This window comes from Lolium perenne, chromosome 1 (assembly GCF_019359855.2).
Source record: "Lolium perenne isolate Kyuss_39 chromosome 1, Kyuss_2.0, whole genome shotgun sequence".
NCBI classification, from domain to species: Eukaryota; Viridiplantae; Streptophyta; class Magnoliopsida; order Poales; family Poaceae; genus Lolium; species Lolium perenne.
In genome coordinates this window covers 199,293,005-199,314,400 of record NC_067244.2, presented here as the reverse complement: position 1 = coordinate 199,314,400, position 21,396 = coordinate 199,293,005, and the positions used below count along the sequence as shown (strand labels likewise).

Here is a 21,396-nt window from a genome sequence, read left to right as displayed (position 1 = left end):
GCAATTGACAAATAGAGAGGGCATAACAATGCACATACATATCATGATGACTACTATGAGATTTACTTAGGGCATTACGACAAAGAACATAGACCGCTATCCAGCATGCATCTATGCCTAAAAGTCCACCTTCGGGTTAGCATCCGCACCCCTTACAGTATTAAGTTGCAAACAACGGACAATTGCATTAAGTATTGTGCGTAATGTAAACAATACAAATATCCTTAGACAAAGCATTGATGTTTTATCCCTAGTGGCAACATCACATCCACAACCTTAGAACTTTCTGTCACTGTCCAGATTCAATGGAGGCATGAACCCACTATCGAGCATAAATACTCCCTCTTGGAGTTACAAGTATCAACTTGGCCAGAGCCTCTACTAGCAACGGAGAGCATGCAAGATCATAAACAACACATATATTATAGATCGATGATCAACTTGATATAGTATTCCATATTCATCGGATCCCAACAAACACAACATGTAGCATTACAAATAGATGATCTTGATCATGATAGGCAGCTCACAAGATCTAAACATGATAGCACAAGAGGAGAAGACAACCATCTAGCTACTGCTATGGACCCATAGTCCAAGGATGAACTACTCACGCATCAGTCCGGAGGCGGGCATGGTGATGTAGAGCCCTCCGGTGATGATTCCCCTCTCCGGCAGGGTGTCGGAGGCGATCTTCAGAATCCCCCGAGATGGGATTGATGGCGGCGGCGTCTCTGTAACTTTTCTCGTATCGTGGCTCTCGGTACTAGGGTTTTCGCGATGGAAGGATTATATAGGCGAAGGGGCAGAGTCGGGGGACGCTCGAGGGGCCCACCCCATAAGGCAGCGCGGCCAGGGGTGGGGCCGCGCCCCCCTATGGTGTGGCCGCCTCGTCGCCCCTCTTCGTCTCCTCTTCGGTGTTCTGGAAGGCTCCGTGGAAAATAAGACCGTGGGATTTTGTTTCGTCCAATTCCGAGAATATTTCCTGTGTAGGATTTCTGAAACCAAAAACAGCAGAAAACAGGAACTGGCGCTTCGGCATCTTGTTAATAAGTTAGTACCGAAAAATGCATCAAAATGATATAAAGTGTATATAAAACATGTGAGTATTGTCATAAAACTAGCATGGAACATAAGAAATTATAGATACGTTTGAGACGTATCACTTCCTATAAAAGGTCGTCTTCCTCCTCCGTTCGTCGCTTCACTGCGCCGCACCTCTATTCTCTCTCCAAAAATCCCCCATTGCGCCCAACACTTCCTGAGCTCAACCATACTCTCACTCACGCCTTCGTCATTGTTGATGCCACCACGCACAAACTCACCAGACACAGCACTCCGGAATCAAAGATGGCAGCGCAAGATCTGGGAACGGCAGAGTGGGAAAGATCCAAGATTTCCAATCAGGACATCAACCTGATGAAGAAACTTGGGTTGATGAAAAGAAGGACGCGCTGCGCTTCCCCAGCGAGGAAAGCTACCCGACGCCTCCTATCCAATATCGGGTTAGTTTCGTTGACCATCTTATCCGCGGCCTCTCTGCCCCCATCCATGATTTCCTCCGCGGTCTGCTTTTTGTGTACGGGTTGCAGCTTCATCAGCTGACTCCCAATTCCATCCTCCATGTGTCTATTTTCATCACTCTTTGCGAATGCTTCCTCGGAGTCCATCCTAATTGGGCTCTGTGGAAGCGCATCTTCTGCCTCCGCCGCAATGGCTCCCACAACATCGCCTACAACATAGGCGGTGTTGTTATTTGCATTCGCCCTGATGTCGAATACTCTGACGTCAAATTCCCCGACTCCATCCATGTAACATCCCAAAAGTTTAAAACAAAACAAATGAATTTCCCCTAGTTCCAAATTTTGGAACCAACAAAAACTTTTATTAAATTAAGTAGGATACATAGTGATCTTGCTTAATTCTTGTGCTATTGCTATGATTGCTTGTTATTAGTAATTGAAGTGATCTTAAACCCTAAACCTCACCCCTCTTTTCATCACCCAAGTTAAAATAAAATAAAAGGAAATTAAATAAGAAAAAGGCATATGTGCCTGTGGCTATTTTTATAAAACTTTACCCTAAGCTTTTCTGCTTTGCTTAAAGGTTTGGAAAACCTTCATACACCTTATCTAGCACTTATCAAACCAAATCCAAAGTGAAACAAAAGAAAATAAAAAGAAACTAAAAATGCCATAGAGGCATATGAGAGTAAAATAGCAAATATGTGAATTTAAGAATCTTAACCCTAATACATGTTGTGAATGGTGGGATCACTCCTATATACCATTTCAACACTCAACCACACCAATTGGGTCAAGCCAAGTCAAATTGAAAATCAAATGCAACATATGCATAGAGGCATATGTGACACATACCCATTTCACCAAACTTTGACCTATGACTTTAAACCTTGACCAAATGATGTGAAACCATCTCCAAACCTAATGTAACACTAAATTAACCCTAACCCATGCCCAAGTAAAGCAAGGGGAACAATTTACAAGAATAATGAAATTTGACATATCACCTCTTATGTGTTATGGCCATTTTTGCAAATCTTTGAGAAAGACCATTTGAATTGGTTTCAATGGTCTTAAAATGTTTCTAAACTCATAAGAACCACATTAGAGTCAAGAAAAGTCAAATCAAATGGAGAGAAATCAAATGGTGAGAAAATCCCATTTTCACTCACATACACACTTAGCCAAATTTGCAAATCTTCAACCAAGGCCACCATTGCTTGATCTATTGTTTGTAAAACTCTTATATATGATAAACAAACACAATTGCATCAAAGAAACCAAAATAAAATCCAAGCAAAATTCAAAACTTACATACATGTGATAATGGTCATATGTCCCCTTTTTATTTTCTTCACCACTTTGCACCCATCTATCTTTTGTTTCTGCAACCAAACTTGGTCAACCATTGCCATGTCATCCAAGACCAAGTGATGGTGAACAACTTTCATGTTGACCATTAGTACTGATGTTGACCAGGTTGACCAGAATAGAGGAGACAAGTAGGGACTTTGAAACTATGTGAAGATGACCCACTTTTTGAATTGTTGCAAAACTTCACCAAAATGAACACCAACACCACCTTTCCATCACATTAAATATAAGAATGAGATTCACCAAAAATATTTCCAAAATTCCACAAGAAAGTTCATGCGGCCATTTTGTCAAACACTTGGCAGGCATCAATTCAGATTTTGCATACACTCTATTATCCTCTGGTTCTTAGCCTAAACCTCTTTCCAATAGTGATCATCAACCTACTGGTACCCTCTCTGCACCTAAGCAAGCCTTGCTTTGATGATAAAAGGGGAGACATGATCACAACCACACCCATGCCGGCCATGGGAGACATCACCATGCCACCCTACCTCAACACCTTTCTCTGGTCCATCCAACCTTGTCAACTAGACTCACTAGGAAGTACTGAGCCTGCTGGACAAGATCCCAACGCCAAACCATGCACGACAAGCCCGGGCCACGGCGTGATCACCACGTCTGGGCGCGCCAGAGCGTGCACTGGCACGTTACTGGACGTGCCAGTACGCTGCCCCGTCCGAGCGCCATCGTCCTTCCCTTCCCCTCCACTTGCGCGTGCACCCTCCACACCCTGCCAGCACCTCGCCAGACACCGCCATTGGCCATCGCCTGCGCCGTAGACGAAGAGATCATCCACGCTCTGCCGCCGCGGTACTGCAAGTACGCCACCGTCGCTAGCACGCCACAGACCCCCATTTGACGTGCCATCACGCGCGCTAGCTCTGCCTAGCCGTCGCCTACACGACGCGCATCCTAGCCTGCCCCTTCACTCCCTGGAACGGCCACGCCATGGACGACCCCTCTCAGCACCCGCGGCACCACCTCTCCCGCTATAAATAGAGAAGCTCCGGGCACCATTTCTTCACAACATCTCCTCCCCTCTCACCACTGGTTCTCCTCGCATCAATAGCTAGTCCGATTAGCACCTCCACCGCCGCAATTTGACGCTCAGAGCCGCCGGAGTCCGCAGATCCTCGCCATCGATCCGCGCCTCCCCAAGCTCCGCCACTGTACCAGGGACTCCTTCACCCTCGCCAACGACGCCTCGCACCTCGCCCTCGATCGCCGGCAGCCTGGAGCGCTCTCCGACCCCCTAGGTACGTCGCCAGCACGCCGGGAACTCGCCGGAGATGACGACAGAGGTGAGCCGTTGATCTCCCTTCTGATCCAATGGATCACATCGCACATACCGTTTCGCTGGTTTATAAGTCACTTACACATGGACCCTACCTCGTCAGGCGGCCCACTCACACTGGCTGTGCTGCTGGGCCGTGCCTCGCCGTTTGAAACCGTTTGGGCCCGTAGGCTTTTCCCGCGCGGCCCATCATTTCAAATCTCGTTTAATTGTTTCATCCAAATTTCAAATACTGGTGCCCCATTCAAAAATGAATAAATCTCAAACTACTGCACCATTTTGGACAAACTTTATATTATTAGAAAGCCTAAGAAATTATCTAGCTAACCTCACTGGATTCAACCTCATATGTTTTGTAGATTTTGAATAGCAAAAATAACAAAACAGAGACTTTTCAGTATTCAAATAAATCTAAAAAATCAACCAATTTGAATTTTGAAGTGAATCCAATTGCAATAATTCACATTTAACAAACCCTAATTTATTATGTAAAAATATGATATATGTTCTGTACATGATCATGGGCTAGAATCAAAATATTGGCTATGTAGTCAATACTAGCCCATTTAAACTATATCCAAATTTTAGAATTTAAATCTATGAGGTGTAGCACCTCATTTAAATCATTTCTCAAGTAATATGAAGTAATGAGTTGACCTTTATTTACTTAGGCTCATACTTGCTCACTTGTAGAATGTAAATCTAAATAGTATTTAAATTTTCCAAAGGTTAATTAAATCACATGAGATGATGAATCTCATCTAAATCACTTTTCTCAAATACTAAGTGTGAAGTGTTGACCTTGGTCAACATGGGATCATCCCTGGTTATTTGAGAATATTAAATCACCTCAATAGTAGTTTTTTTAAATTAGTTACAACTATGTGTTAAATCATATGAGAGGTATTCCTCTCATTTAAATCTTGTTCTCAAGTAATTCAACATGAGGTAGTGACCATGGTCTATATAATCTCATATTGAGTTATCTGGTGGCATTAAATCACTACCATGTTAGTATTAAATTGCATGAGGTATGGAACCTCATTTAAATCAATTTCCCAAATGATAAGTATGAAGAGGTTGACTTTGGTCAACCTAGGTCATATATTATTCATAAGAGAAATTAAATCTTAAGAAGAATTCAATGAGAGGAAATTATTTCTCCAAACCAAAGATAAACCCTACTTCCAATTTTCAATGAGAGGAAACTATTTTCCTAATGATTAAATAAGGAAACCCTAGCATTTTGTGAATAAATGTTAAGTAGTGCTACTAGATCATGGTGTGAGCCATTAAGGCTAATTAAGACTACTTAAGTGTTGTTTGGTGATTGTATCCTCGTATTCGTTTATAGACGCTAGTACCGGAGACTACCAAGAGGAAGAGGCCTTCTACCAAGAGGAAGAGCAAGAAAACTTTGATCACATCACCAATCAAGGCAAGCTATTACCAATGCAATCTAGACTAATGCAAACCATTTTGGTTGCAAGTTTATATTCTTGCAAAGTGCAAAGCTCTACAAGAGCAAGGCACCATTACATTTTACTCTATGAACCTATCCCAAGTTTTTACTTTACAAGCTTTACTTGGATTTTATTTATCAAAGTTACTTTTTGGTTTATAATGCACTTGGTTGAATTATAGAGTAGTACAAGAGCATCACACTTAGCCTAGCAAGCTCCAAGATACTTAGCACCCCTCATAACTAGTTGCTAGTGCTCAATATTAAAAGTGACTATTCTAGTGGGAACTTGTGAATTGAAATGACTTTGAAAACCTTGGAATGATGAGTCATTCTATGGAAAGATTTTGAAGGTGAATATGACTGGTGAATGACTTGGTGAATTTTACAAAAACACTGATGGTTGGGTTCGGATGCGATACCATTCCAATTTTACAAGTACCCCCACAATACCTGAATCTGGGTAAGGCTTAGCTGGAAACTTATGTATTTTAGTATGGGTTCCCTCTGAACAAGCGTCATCGGGGTTATGCTGGAGGCTGCCTCTTCAAAAGGAATGATGTGAAATGACGTGAAATGAGGTGAATGTCCGGCCCAAGCCCTGTGCAGTTCCCAGGCTAACCGCGTGTCTTCACTGGGAGGCCAAGCTCATGGGGAGAGGTGCCTATACTAGAGTATGTAAATGAAAGGTTAGGATTGGTAGTTCGCGTACTGCGTACGATAAATCAGGGCCAGTTACCCCTGGCAAACTATTGCAATTGTTGTGGCACAAGTGTACCACCTCTGCAGAGTTAAATCTATTCGAATAGCCGCGTCCTCGGTTATGGACAGTTGGAAAGGCCATACTGTTCCGTCATCAGAATTTTTCTAAAAATATGAATGGTGACTTGTGACTTGAATTGTAAGGTGACTTTGACTTTGAATCACAACTGAGTTGTGGGAATGACACTAATGTTCCCACTTGAGTTAGTTACGCAAATGAGTATTTTTGATTACTAAAATGCTTATGAAATAAAACTGGCTTTATGCAAATGAAACTAGAGCTTAGAACCCCCTTACTATAGTTGATAGTATTTACCTTAGTATTAGTTTGCGAGTACTTTAAAGTACTCATGGCTGTGTCCCTGGCTATTCAAATGGCCAGACTATGAAGACGAGTACCAGAACCCGGAAGAAGGACAGCAGGACGTCTACGACAACTAGGATCACTCCTGACGTCAATAGTTGCCTGTGGAATAGATGGACTACTACTACGCTACTTTCGCTTCCGCTATGTGTTATGTAATGAATAAATAGAACTTCTATTATTGTAATGAGACTGGATCATGTGATCCTTTATTTGTAAGACGATTATGGTATGTAATGAATGATGTGTTGTGATATCAATCTATTATGTCTCGCAAAAACAATATTCCTGGGATTGCGATGAATGGCATAATAGGAATCTGGACTTAAAAATCCGGGTGTTGACAGTCCAAGGGTGGCACAAAAGATGGTTGTACGTCCGCGAAGAATGCCCCGACTCGGTGGAGTATAACATTGCTCCTTTCGATGGAGGTGCCGAAATTCTTCGCCGCCGATCCTGGGACGCGGAGGCCACCGAAGAAGAAAAAATGGCGATAGAGGCACTGATATCCCGTATCCGCGAGCTTCAAAATACCCGCGGCAAGGAACTGTCGGGTATCCAAATTACAGCATATTTCCTTAGGATTAGGGTCCAGCCTCTGCAGGCTCGTAAGAACCCCCTTTGGATGTATGCTGGCGAGGAAGATGTCGACCGGCTCTCCAAAGATCTTGCAGTGAAGGACTTGGAGAAGCTTGTCTGAAGAATCTCCTCGCTTAGCAAGAAAGACGCCGTTCCATCCACCTGTCGCGTGGAGCCGTATAGCGGCGTCAACGCCCTCCCCAAGGTAAACTTTTACCCTTCCAAGTTTTTAGTATTTGTCGACTACTATTTTTGATGGCATACCTTGTATAACTTATTGTCGACCTATCTTGCCCTTGTAGAAACATCAAGTCCTAGCTTTTCTTCCTCCCCTTCCTGAAGGCGGGGAAGTCGAAGAACGGGCCGTCATCACCAACAAACATCAGGGCACTTCTCGCCCTGAGAGCGAAGTTGCGGGTTCTCACAAATCCGCGACTTCCTCTAAAAGACCACCTCGGACGTGTTGGGAATCATAGCACCGCAAGAACGAATAACAAGCCAAGATCCAATCTAGTAGATGATAGCAACGAGAAGATCATGAGACTAACCCTCGAAGATTTCCAAAGCCTACGAGATTAGATCTTGTTGTTGATGTAGTCGATCACTTGCCGCTTGCAAAAGCGCGTAGAAGATCTTGACGGTGCCACAATCGGGCAGCACCTCCGTACTCAGTCACACGTTCGGTGGTGATGACAACGTCCTTCTCCCCGTTCCAGCGGGCAGCGGATGTAGTAGATCCTCCTCGGAATCCCGACAGCACGACGGCGTGGTGTCGGTGGTGGTGGAGATCTCCGGCAGGGCTTCGCCTAAGCGATGTGGGAGAAGATGGAGGAGGAGGGAGGCTAGGGTTTGGGAGAGAGGGGGTAGGGCGCCGGCCAGGGGAGCCCTAGCTGGTGCGGCCAACTTCAAGGCAGCCCCCTCCCTCTCCTCCTCATTATATAGGTGGAACACCCAAGGGTTTGCCCAAAGATCTGAATAAGACCCCAATTCAAAAACTGCCATATGGACGAAACCTAGAGGGACAGGGACTCTCCCTTTCCCCCTTGCTTGGCCGACCAAGAAGGTGGACTCCACCATGGACTCCACCCTCCCACTTGGTTGGCTGGTTAGGGTTGGTGGAGTCCAACCGGGACTCCACCTTCCATGGTGATTTCTTCCGGAAGGTTCTAGAACATTCTATCGCCTTCCATAAATGCACCGGATCATTTCCAAACTTGGAAAGTGACTTCCTATATATGAATCTTATTCTCCGGACCATTCCGGACCTCCTCGTGATGTCCTGGATCCCATCCGAGACTCCGAATAAATATTTGAACTCCATTCCATATTCCATATCTACTTAAAACGACATCAAACCTTAAGTGTGTCACCCTACGGTTCGTGAACTATGTAGACATGGTCGAGACTCCTCTCCGACCAATAATCAATAGTGGGATCTGGAGATCCATAATGGCTCCCACATGTTCAACGATAACTTAGTGATCGATTGAACCATTTACATACAATACCGATTCCCTTTGTCTCGCGATATTTTACTTGTCCGAGGTTTTGATCATCGGTATCTCCATACCTTGTTCAACCTCGTCACCGACAAGTACTCTTTACTCGTACCGTGGTATATCATCTCTTGTGAACTATTCACATGCTTGCAAGCTAATCAGACGACATTCCACTGAGAGGGCCCAAAGTATATCTATCTGTCATCGGGATGGACAAATCCCACTCTTGATCCATATGCCTCAACTCATACTTTCCGAATACTTAATCCCATCTTTATAACCACCCATTTACGCAGTGGCGTTTGATGTAATCAAAGTACCCTTCCGGTATAAGTGATTTACATGATCTTATGGTCGAAGGACTAGGTAACTATGTATCGAAAGCTTATAGCAAATTGAATTTAATGACGTGATCTTATGCTACGCTTATTTGGGTGTATATCCATCACATCATTCACTTAATGATATGACCTTGTTATATAACATCCAATGTTCATGATCACGAAACCATGATCATCTATTAATCAACAACCTAGTTATACAAGAGGCTTACTAGGGACTACTTGTTGTTTACATAACACACATGTATCAATATTTCGGTTAATACAATTATAGCAGGGTATGAAAACATTTATCATAAACACAAAGATATATAATAACCACTTTATTATTGCCTCTTGGGCATATCTCCAACAGTCTCCCACTTGCACTAGAGTCAATAATCTAGTTTACATTTGAAAAGATATAACACCTTGGCCTTCTGGTGCTTATCATGTTTTGCTCACGGGAGAGGTTTTAGTCAACGTATCTGACAAGCTCAGAAACGTATGTACTTTGCAATTCATTTGCATCTCAACGCATCACTCATTTTCCAAATGAGTCGGCATTAATCATATATGTTCAGTCTTCTGGTGGAACCTTAATTCCGCGGTCTGAAATATGTCACTAATATTGTCACACACAATATAGCTTCAAAGTTCGGACACTATCGGAACTACACCAAGTTCTCAAAGAACTTCTCGACTTAAACATCCTCAGTCATTGTCAGAACAATAACATACTCTGCGTTCGTTTGTAGAATCCGTCACAATATTTAGAACTCATCTAAATCTAGCATAGACTTCTTCTAGCTTATTGTGCTACCTTTTAAACAACACTTAGCCTAATTGAGATTGATTTTTTATATATATGACCAAACTAATATCGGTGCAACACCTTACAGAGATTTGTTTGTCATTACCCATACAAAACTATATATTTATATCATTGGTTCTTCTAAAGCACTCAGGGATATTCTTACTGTTGTCCAATGATCATAATATGAATCATTCTGGTATATGCTCTTAACACTTTAGAGCACAGGACATCTGATTTTGTACATATTATTCATAATCTAAAATCACTCATGTGTTTTTACTCATCGAGTGTCAAATACACTCAAGTCTTGTTAAACCTTCACATGGAAAAGAACAACTTCTTTATATTGAACTACTTCAATATTCTCTATGTACTTTAACTTAAACTTATTATGTGTTTCAACCTATCTTCATAGATCTTGACACTAAATATGTTTCAGTTCATATTCTTTCATTGAAGTTAATTCTCAATGAAACATTTTAATCAAGTATATAATTACATCATTTATAATCAATGATATGTCATCCACATATAATATTATAACTATGTCTCAGCGCTCCCACTTAATTTATTGCAAATGCAAGTTTCTTCATCCTTTCTGATGAAATCATAACTCTTTGATCATTTCATCCGGTGAAGATTCCAACTCCGTGATACTTACTTCATCCAGTGAAGTTTCTATACCTATCTAGTATTCCACGGACTAGCAAAACTCTTTGTTTGTATCTAGTATACATCCTTTAATACACACTTCTGTTAAGTAATGTATTTTGCCATCCTACTAGCATATCTCATAAAAGAAATATGTAGCGATTACTAGAATAATCCACATAGACTATAAGCATCGCTACGGAAGATCTAATCTTATTGTAGTCAACTCTTTGAACTTTATCGTAAACAACTTTTCAACAAGTCGAGCTTCTTCAAGAATATTGCATCCAAGTCCATCAATTTAATAGATCCATTTACTTTCAAAAAGTATTCACCTATCTTGGATTTTATGGCGCATAGCCATTTTAATGGAGTTAGGGCCCATCATAACTTCTTTGTATGTAGTTGGTTTATCATTGTTCAAAATCAATCCTTTGTTCACAAATAATTTATTTGATCACAAAGTAAACCATACCTACAAGGTTCAATAGGTGCTTCGGTCTCCATGAATATAACACTTTGTAGACATGCGAGCTATGATCATCGTGGCCGCTTCCAGAACCATTTCTGATGTTGCGCTACTCTGATCATCATGCTCAGGTTCATCAACCTTATCAAGTTCTATTGTCCTCCCACTCAAATACTTCGCTAGAAACAATTTCTTGGAAATAAAAAACATTGACAAACACTTTTGTCTTTGACTTCATAGTGGAAAGAATTCCCAATCATCCTCTGGGATAACCAACAAAGAAATTCATTCGATTTTGGTTGTAAACTCATTTACTTATGCTATGCATACCAAAATTTTAAGAAAGGACTATTAGGGTTTATACCCATGCCATAACTCATATGGTGTCATTTCAACGGATTATGATGACGCTCTATTTAGTGTAAAAGCGGTAGTCTCTAAAGCATAATCTTAAAAAAATATAATGGCATCATTTTATATCATCATTAATCCAACAAGGTTTGGATACGTCTCTCTAATACTCCATCAAAACTATGGTGTTCCGAGAAACGCGAGTTGTTGAACAATTTCGTAACTCTCTTAGATGTTTGATAAAAACCGTAATTCAAATATTTCCACCATGATCCAATCATAGATATTTGACTTTTCTATTACAATGATTTCCACTTCATGCTGACAATTGAATATATTTAAATGTTTCAAACTTCTTCCTTATCGAATAAATATATCCACATATATCTACTCAATTCATCGTTGGAAGTTTTCATGAAGTAGAAGAATCCGCCGCTCACAACTATGCCCAGTGAACCACATACATCATCATGTATGTTTCCACTAAGTTAGTTGCCCGTTCAACTCTTGACCTATGAACGATATTTCAGTCATTCTCTTTAGAAGAGATTTGCAAGCGCCAAATGATTCAAAAATCAAATGACTCCAAAAATCCATTTGCATGGAGTTCCTTCATGTGTTCCTTTCTAACATGACCTAAATGGCGGTTCCTCAAATAAGTGGAATTCAAATCATTTGCCTTACGGCATTTTAGCGTCAGTGTTATGTATGTGTGTTTCACCATTAAGATTTATAATAACTTATCCATCGTACAGGGAGTAAGGTCATAATTTGAACAACTCATTGTTTTCATTTGACCAGAGCAAAATAACAATTATTAAGTTCTTTATTATAAATCCTAAGGGCTAGGTAGAATGCCAACGACAAACATAATAACATTTTATTATGTTCCAGACGTGCATTATTACCATATTCCTTATCAGTCACTTAGGCCATCGTATTCTTGTATTGTGTTGTATTGTATGACATCTCATATCAACCAATCTGGTACAAATACCCAAGAACTTCATTGTGTGACCAATCAAGAATACATTCATAACATGTATATCATCTATATACACCTGAGCTAGACTTTCTAGTCTTTACTTTCTTTCTGCCAAAATCTTTTGTAGTTTCTCTTTTAGCTTTCCTCATTTTCAGAAAACACTTCACCTTCAATAACTTCTAGGTCCATTAGTCAAATACTAATAACCTTGCGGTTCTTACCTTGAAGTTGATCATCACATGACAAGTGTTCCAGATTTTACTATTAGTAGCCTTTTTTATGTGATGAACAATTTCTATCATAATTTTTATCCAAAATCATGACGACTTTGCGAGACCATGTCTGTACATGATAGGCTCGTAAAGTTTAACCTCAGTATTCGCATGTGCAAATCTGGCTTGCACCCGTTGTATGCACACGTAGAATCTATCACACCCTATCATCACGTGATGCTTCGAAACGACGAGTCTTAGCAACGGTGCATACTAAGGATGATCACTTCATGGATATGCGAATATCGTTAGTGCCCAACTGGTTGGAGGATTCGGACGCCTGGCGTCTTCAACCTTCGTACATTCCCATAAAAGTTATGAGTTTATGTAGTCTCACTAGATTATATTCTACCATCTTTAAGGTCTTAGATATCACATATATCTCATACCTTGCTTATTTCTGAAAACAAAATTTCCAGCTCCTTACTTTTTAAACGGATTTGAACTTCAAGTTTCACGGAGACAAGATGACTTTAGGTACTAATTGAAACCATTGCTCTTTGAATCAACAATGTGAGGTTTACTAAAAGTTTGCAATAGGACTTAATCATATCTTGATTCTTTAACAATACGGTACCAGTCCGTAAAGTTTCTTGTCAGACTTAACAGTATTTCTATCTCAATTACAAGACTAACGCATGGTAGATAACGGATGCCAATTCTACAAATTTAATTCAAAATACTATTCAGACTATGTTCATGATAATTAGTTCATGTTTAATCTAATTACTAATGAACTCCCACTTAATACAACATCCATCATACTCCCTCCATCCCAGGGAACAAGGCGTGAAAAAAATTGGATTTTTCCCAACGATTAAGGCGCATGGACAGCAGTAGCGATAGTTTCCCTATTTTGCCCTCGTTTTCCCGTTTCCTCTGTCCTCGAGTCGAGCACGCGCGATTAAGGACCGCCTCCTCGACTCCAGCAAGCCGCCGCCTCCAGGCCTCGTGAAGATGCGGCCGCCCTCTTCCACCTCTTCATCTGCGCACCTCTTCCCTTCCCCGTTCTTCCCCAGTTCTCCTTCCCCACCTGGTTCTCTCAAGTTTTTCCCATGGCGACGCGGGCGGTGGCGGTTATGGCGCGGGCGGTGGCGGTTAAGGTGCGGACGGCGATGGTTATGGCGCTGGGGGCGGCGTTGCTGCTTTCCCATGCCGCCGCTGCGATGGAGGATGGTGCTGGATCGAGCGACGGAGGTGGGCACGGCTGCAGCTCGCCTGGGATGCCCATGGGCGGAACCCTGCCTAGGGTTCAGGGCGTGGGAACCCTAGGGAACGGTGGCATGGGCAGCGGCCTGCTCCCAGAGCTGCTGAACGGAACCGCGACCCTCGACGTCGACGAGTACAATGACTTTGACCTCGCCTTCATGGCTGAACATGTAGTCAACATGCAGGTGTTTTACTGTCCATGAACTTGTCCTCTAACTCTATGCCCTAGCTAGTTGCATATGTTTACATGAATTTGTATACAGTGGGTATTTGATTTGCAGAACACTTTTGAATCTTGGCTCGATTCTCTGGATAATGTACTTGTTGCTCCCGAGATTGAAGAAGTAGAACATGTTGCTCCGGAGATGGAAGGATACCAAGATGTTGATCCGGTGATGGAAGGAATCGAAGTTGATGCGGTGATGGAAGGAGTCGAAGATGTTGCTCCGGTGATGGAAGGAGTCGAAGATGTTGCTCCGGTGATGGAAGGAGTCGAAGATGTTGCTCCGGTGATGGAGGGAGTCGAAGATGTTGCTCCGGTGATGGAAGGAGAAGAGGTGCATCAGTTTGATGTGCTCACAAACGGTGAGCAAGTCATATTTGATGTGATGTTTGACATTCATCATCCGAACTTCTATCTTGACGACAACGGTGTGTACCGTTTCCATGAAGATTAGAGGAATTAAGGAGTAATATTGGAGATTGTGGTATGAGATTGTATGCCATCTTTATTTGAGACTATTCATGTTATGCAAGTCAGACTATTAATGTTATGCAAGTCATATTTGATGGGATGAATTGTGAGACCATATTTTCAGCAACATGAACATTTGCCATCTTTTCAGCACCATACTCTCTTGACCATTACAACAAACTTCGCATGTTCTTGACCATTACAACAAACTTGTCATGTTCTTGACCATTACAACAAACTCTCTACTCCGCATTTACATACTCTCTAGCCACGTTTACAATTGCGGGATCAACATTTAGCACTTCAGGTAGTATCCCTAAACTTTGGAGAACCCCCTTCCTTATGTGAGGGATCTTGTACCGGTGCTCCCCCATTAGCTTCATGACCTCCACCATGCACGTTTGATGTGTCAAGAAGACACGGTTACTCCTCTCAGCCGGGTACTCGTTCCAAGCTTGTTCAACCTTAAGTACAACAACAACATAAATACACATGAGTACGAGGCAAGTAAAACTAACAAAAAATGAGGCAACTAAAACAACCATACAAAATATGTACCTTCAAGAGAATGTCTAGAATAGATGTTGGAGATTTTTTTTGAAACAAAGATTGGAGGGCGGCGAATAAACCCAAGTCAAGAATATTTGTGTCCGGTGAATTCGGAGGTTGACAAACAAGCCTAATGTCCCATCCACCCCTAGCAGCCGCCTCTAAAAATTCAGGATCATTTGGCAACACATGCGTTTTTGCATTGTCTTGTTGAATGAATATTGGGCTCCAACGATCCTCCAACGGCCATTTCTCCTTGATAGCGGGCAACACTTTTTCAATAAGGAACTCCCGACTCACTTGACGTTTAACATTCAATGGCTTAGTTTCCATTGTTCCCCTCGGGCGGTTGCCACTTCGACGTTCCGCCGGCTTCTCGGTCACAAATGGGAACATACCAATTTTACCATCAAAAGTACAATTACCATCATCATCATATCTTGGTCTACCCACGACGCAAAGAAACATGACCTTGTCAATGTAGTGCTTACTTTGACATGATCTGTAAGGTTCCTCCTCTTCATTGGCCAAATAATAATTTTGAGAACCCTTGGTTTTATAAAACCACTTCTCATCCATATGTACGATGTTATACATGCCCTGAAACTTAGGATCTTCGCTGTCCGGGTCTAGCATAGAGAGTGCATAGCGGACCCTTGCTTTCTTGTTATCATCCGTGATACGAGGTTTGATGGCATTTGAATGCCTCCTAAACTCCTTCTCCTTGAACCTCCTATGCAAGGTGGACTTTGATATGCCCAGCTCATTAGCAAGGTCCTTCAAAGTTGTCCTCTTGGATGGAGGAATTTGCATGATGGCTTGGGGGTCAACTTCAACTCTTTTACACCAACAATTCAGAGGCTTCTTGTTGCAAACATTCTCAATACCTTGAAGATGATCAAACCATACACGTTGCACAACTCGCAATGGTACCATAAACTGTGCCGCAACTTCCTTGGTTACACCGTTACTCAACACTGTTGGCTTTGTTTTACGCAAGAGGACTGCGAGAATTATTCTTTTGTCCTCGTCACTGTAAACCCTACGTACATTCACCATTTTTCCTAATGGCAGAACTGCAAACAGTAGCATAGCATTAGCATTATGGCATGATCTACTTTGGTTCCAATAATATTTTCAGAACTATGCTAATGTACACAAACAGTAGCATATGGAGATGATCTACTTTGGTTCCAATAATATTTTCAGAACTATGCACATGATCCATTGGAAATTTACAAGCAGTACCATATGGACAAATTTACAAGCAGGCATATGGCCAGTACGTGCATGCTGATCATCAAGGACATGAACAGTACCACTACATACCTGCATGGTGATCGGCAGCTTCTTCTCCATCTGCGTCTTGATCCTGGCCATCACCATTACCACCACGGGCTGCTCCATCTCCATCTGCCTCCTGCTCCTGGCCATCGACATTACCACCATGGGCTGCTCCATCTCTATCTGCCTCCTGCTCCTGGCCATCGACATTACCACCACCGGCTGCTCCACGGCCAGCACCGGCCCCTGCTCGGCCGCGACCACCGCGCACAGCAGTTCCCGCTCGGCCGCGACCACCACGCACTGCAGCTCCTGCTCGGCCGCGACCAGCACGACCACCGCGCACAGCAGCTCCCGCTGCTCCACGACCAGCAGCTGCAGCACCTCTAAACGGCGGACAGCTACCGCGGCCACGGCCGGATAGCCCAAGACGGCCTCGTCTGGCGATGGACGGACTTGTGAATATGAAGACGTCGTCGAAGAGAGGGTATCGAACGACTTCAGGCTCAGCATCGGTGTTGCTAGACTCGCCAACGAACGGAGAGCCATGACCGTGTGCGCCGGTGCTCGCCTCGCCACGGCCTCGTGCGCCGGTGCTCGACTCGCCGAAGAAAAGAGGTCCACGGCCGTGAGCGCCGGTGCTCGCCGCGCCACGGCCGCGTGCGCCCGTGCTCGACTCGCCGAAGAAAAGAGGTCCACGGCCGTGTGCGCCGGTGCTCGCCTCGCCACGGCCGCGTGCGCCGGTGCTCGACTCGCCAAAGAAAAGAGGTCCTCGGCGACCAGTGAGGCCGAGAGTACGTCTCTCTTGGCTGTTCCCGTTGCCAGCTTGAGGACGTGAATTCATCCGATCATCTTCACCATCCTCTCTGTCCTCCTCTGCCCAAAAAATAATCCCATAAGAAAACCGAATAATCCTAGCACAGCACATCGGAGAAGACAAAGAAAGGAAGATAAATTACCTTCGTCGCTCTCCACTTCGAAGAAGAAATCACCAGCAAGTTCTCGGGCCTCCCCATCGAAATCATCAAGTTCATCCCAGTTTATTGGGTCGTTCAAATCGATGTCGGCCATGCTTGCAGTAGAACCAGAGGAATAACAAGAGGTGGGTGATGACGAACTGACCACCCATGGCGCCAAGATCTTATAGGAGGTGAATTTTTTTGAACTTCAAACTGTCTTTGCCTCCATCTAATCTTTGCCTCCATCTAAACTTCTGATCTTGATCTCCACCGTGCAATTTTCCGAGTGATCCATGGCAAACCTGGCTCCCCAATGGATGAATACCTTGTTCCTCTTCGATTGGGCGTAATCTTTTGCCAAGGATCAGCAGCTCAATTGATGGCGCGTGGGTTGAGAAAGAAGAAACGGGAGAGGAGACAGCCTCTGGGAGAAACGAAGAGACCCGCATCTACAACAAGAAAAGGAAATCTCCCTCATTACTACCGTGCATGCAGGGGCAAAAGGGGCAAGTAGCGATTCTTTCCCCTCTCTCAAATCGCTCCTTAATAACCGCGCTGCAAGATATACGCCCTTTCCCTTGGGATGGAGGGAGTAGTTGTTTAGTGGTACACGATCCATATCCACTACACCAAAACCGATCATCACGTGAGATGATGTAACTTCAATGGTCAACATGTTGATCATATCATCCATATGACTCATGTTCAACCTTTCGGTTTCCTTTGATTCGAGGCCATGTCTGTACATGCTAGGCTCGTCAAGCAAACCTAAGTATTTCCGCGTGTGCAACATGGCTTACACCCGTTGTATGTGAATGTAGAATCTATCACATCCGATCATCACGAGATGCTTCAAAACGATGAACTGTAGCAACGGTGCATAAGAGGGGAGAACACTTTATTATCTTGATATTAATGTGAGGGACCATCTTATAATGCTACCGTCACGATCTAAGCAAGATAAGATGCATAAAGGATTAACATCACATGCAATTCATATGTGATATGATATGGCCCTTTAGTCTTTGCGCCTTTGATCTTCATCTCCAAAGCACAGACATGATCTCCATCATCAACGGGCATGATCTCCATCATCGTCGGCGTAGCATCAAGGTCCATGGCGTCGTCTTCATGGTTGTTCACCACATGTAGCAACTATTACAACTACTTTGAAATAATACTATTACATGAAATATAAAGACAACCATAAGGCTCCTGCCGGTTGCCACAATACAATAATGATCATCTCATACATATTCATCATCACATCATGGCCATATCACATCACAAAACCCTGGAAAAACAAGTTAGACGCCTCTAATTTGGTTTGCATATTTTACGTGGTTTAGGGTTTTCGAGTAAGATCCAATCTACCTACGAACATGAACCACAACGGTGATACTAGTGTTGTCAATAGAAAGAGTAGATTGAATCTTCACTATGGTGAGAGAGAATGCAATACAAGTTGCATGTCGAGCGTGGAGCAAGTCTCATGAACGCGGTCATGTAAAGTTAGCCCGGGCCGCTTCATCCCACCATCCCGCAAGATGCAAAGTACATGAACTAAAGACAACAAAAACATCAACGCCCACAAAACCATTGTGTTCTACTCGTGCAACCAATCTATGCATAGACACGGCTCTGATACCACTGTTGGGATTCGTAGCATAGAAAACAAAAAGTTTCCTACCGCAAGAACGAATAACAAGCCAAGATCCAATCTAGTAGATGGTAGCAATGAGAAGATCATGTGACTAACCCTCGAAGATTTCCAAAGCCTACGAGATTAGATCTCGTTGTTGATGTAATCGATCACTTGCCGCTTGCAAAAGCGCGTAGAAGATCTTGACGGTGCCACAATCGGGCAGCACCTCCGTACTTGGTCACACGTTCGGTGTTGATGATGACGTCCTTATCCCCGTTCCAACGGGCATCGGATGTAGTAGATCCTCCTCGGAATCCCGACAGCACGACGGCGTGGTGTCGGTGGTGGTGGAGATCTCCGGCAGGGCTTCGCCTAAGCGCTGTGGGAGAAGATGGATGAGGAGAGAGGCTAGGGTTTGGGAGAGAGGGGGTAGGGCGCCGGCCAGGGGAGCCCTAGGTGGTGCGGCCAACTTCAAGGCATCCCCCTCCCTCTCCTCCTCATTATATAGGTGGAACACCCAAGGGTTTGCCCAAAGATCTAAATAAGACCCCAATTCAAAAACTGCCATATGGACGAAACCTAGAGGGACATGGACTCTCCCTTTCCCCCCTTGCTTGGCCGACCAAGGAGGTGGACTCCACCATGGACTCCACCCTCCCACTTGGTTGGCTGGTTAGGGTTGGTGGAGTCCAACCGGGACTCCACCTTCCATGGTGATATGTTCTGGAAGGTTCTAGAACATTCTATCGCCTTCCATAAATGCACCGGATCATTTCCAAACATGGAAAGTGACTTCCTATATATGAATCTTATTCTCCGGACCATTTCGGACCTCCTCGTGATGTCCTGGATCCCATCCGAGACTCTGAACAAATATTCGAACTCCATTCCATATTCCATATCTACTTAAAACGACATCAAACCTTAAGTGTGTCACCCTACGGTTCGTGAACTATGTAGACATGGTCGAGACTCCTCTTCGACCAATAACCAATAACGGGATCTGGAGATCCATAATGGCTCCCACATATTCAATGATAACTTAGTGATCGATTGAACCATTTATATACGATACCGATTCCCTTTGTCTCGCGATATTTTACTTGTGCGAGGTTTTGATCATCGGTATCTCCATACCTTGTTCAACCTCGTCACCGACAAGTACTCTTTACTCGTACCGTGGTATATCATCTCTTGTGAACTATTCACATGCTTGCAAGCTAATCATACGAAATTCCACCGAGAGGGCCCAAAGTATATCTATCCGTCATCGGGATCGACAAATCCCACTCTTAATCCATATGCCTCAACTCATACTTTCCGAATACTTAATCCCATCTTTATAACCACCCATTTACGCAGTGGCGTTTGATGTAATCAAAGTACCCTTCCGGTATAAGTGATTTACATGATCTCATGGTCGAAGGACTAGGTAACTATGTATCGAAAGCTTATAGCAAATTAAACTTAATGACGTGATCTTATGCTACGCTTATTTGGGTGTATGTCCATCACATCATTCACTTAATGATATGACCTTGTTATTAATAACATCCAATGTTCATGATCACGAAACCATGATCATCTATTAATCAACAAGCTAGTTATACAAGAGGCTTACACTAGGGACTCCTTGTTGTTTACATAACACACATGTAACAATGTTTCGGTTAATACAATTATAGCATGGTATGCAAACATTTATCATAAACACAAAGATATATAATAACCACTTTATTATTGCCTCTTGGGCATATCTCCAACAGGACGCCCCTGGGACAGGAACCACTTCAACGGCACCATCCACGCAATGGTTGGAAATGGCAGTGTAGCTACTGGGTGCCTCCTCCATCTGAGAGGAATTGAGTGAGATTTGTTATTGCATCTTCATTCGAATTTTACTTTGATTAGTTTGGTTGATGTTCTGAGACACCTCGCGGGTGCCCCCTTAGATCCTTTGGATCATCATCGCTTGTTTTTTAGGCATGACTCTAAATTTGGGCATATGGTGGAACTTTAAGACTGGTTGCATCTTCTTTCTCATTGCAATTTTAGCTCCAAGATATGGAAGTATCTATAGATCCCGCTACTTTAGGAGGCTCGAGTAGAAGAATGTTGTTGTGTTCCTAAACATCATGCACACTTCTAGGTCTTGGAAAACTGCATTTAACAAAAAGGTCTCGGAAAAATGCTTTTATCCATGAGATTCCATGCAGATATGCATAGGGCGTGTTAGATATGTAATACGTACCGAACATGGTATAGTATACCACTCCGTATACGTTCCTTTGTACGCCACCGTGGGGGCTTTTCCCATGCTATATTAATATG

At 43.2% G+C, this 21,396-nt stretch overlaps 2 protein-coding genes across 2 annotated transcripts; both read right to left on the bottom strand.

The window, feature by feature from the left end:
• Positions 1-14,772: 14,772 nt before the first annotated feature.
• Positions 14,773-17,010, bottom strand: LOC127336244 (uncharacterized). Its single transcript, XM_051363040.1, has 3 exons — positions 16,507-17,010; positions 15,187-16,253; positions 14,773-15,092 (listed from the first exon to the last, which is right to left on the bottom strand). The coding sequence occupies exons 1-2, from the start codon at positions 17,008-17,010 to the stop codon at positions 16,242-16,244; spliced, it is 516 nt and encodes a 171-aa protein (XP_051219000.1). The 3' UTR covers positions 14,773-15,092; positions 15,187-16,241.
• On the bottom strand, positions 14,871-16,236 carry LOC127336251 (uncharacterized). The gene is made up of 2 exons (XM_051363046.1): positions 15,478-16,236; positions 14,871-15,092 (listed from the first exon to the last, which is right to left on the bottom strand). The coding sequence occupies exons 1-2, from the start codon at positions 16,234-16,236 to the stop codon at positions 14,871-14,873; spliced, it is 981 nt and encodes a 326-aa protein (XP_051219006.1).
• Positions 17,011-21,396: the final 4,386 nt, after the last annotated feature.

Excerpts from the sequence above, each read along its gene's own strand:
- LOC127336251 (XM_051363046.1), bottom strand. The coding sequence starts at position 16,236 with ATGGTGAATGTACGTAGGGTTTACAGTGACGAGGACAAAAGAATAATT. Across the intron at positions 15,093-15,477 it reads CATTGAATGTTAAACGTCAA|GTTGAACAAGCTTGGAACGA; the intron begins GTGAGTCGGGAG and ends GTTGTACTTAAG.
- LOC127336244 (XM_051363040.1), bottom strand. The coding sequence starts at position 17,010 with ATGGCTCTCCGTTCGTTGGCGAGTCTAGCAACACCGATGCTGAGCCTG.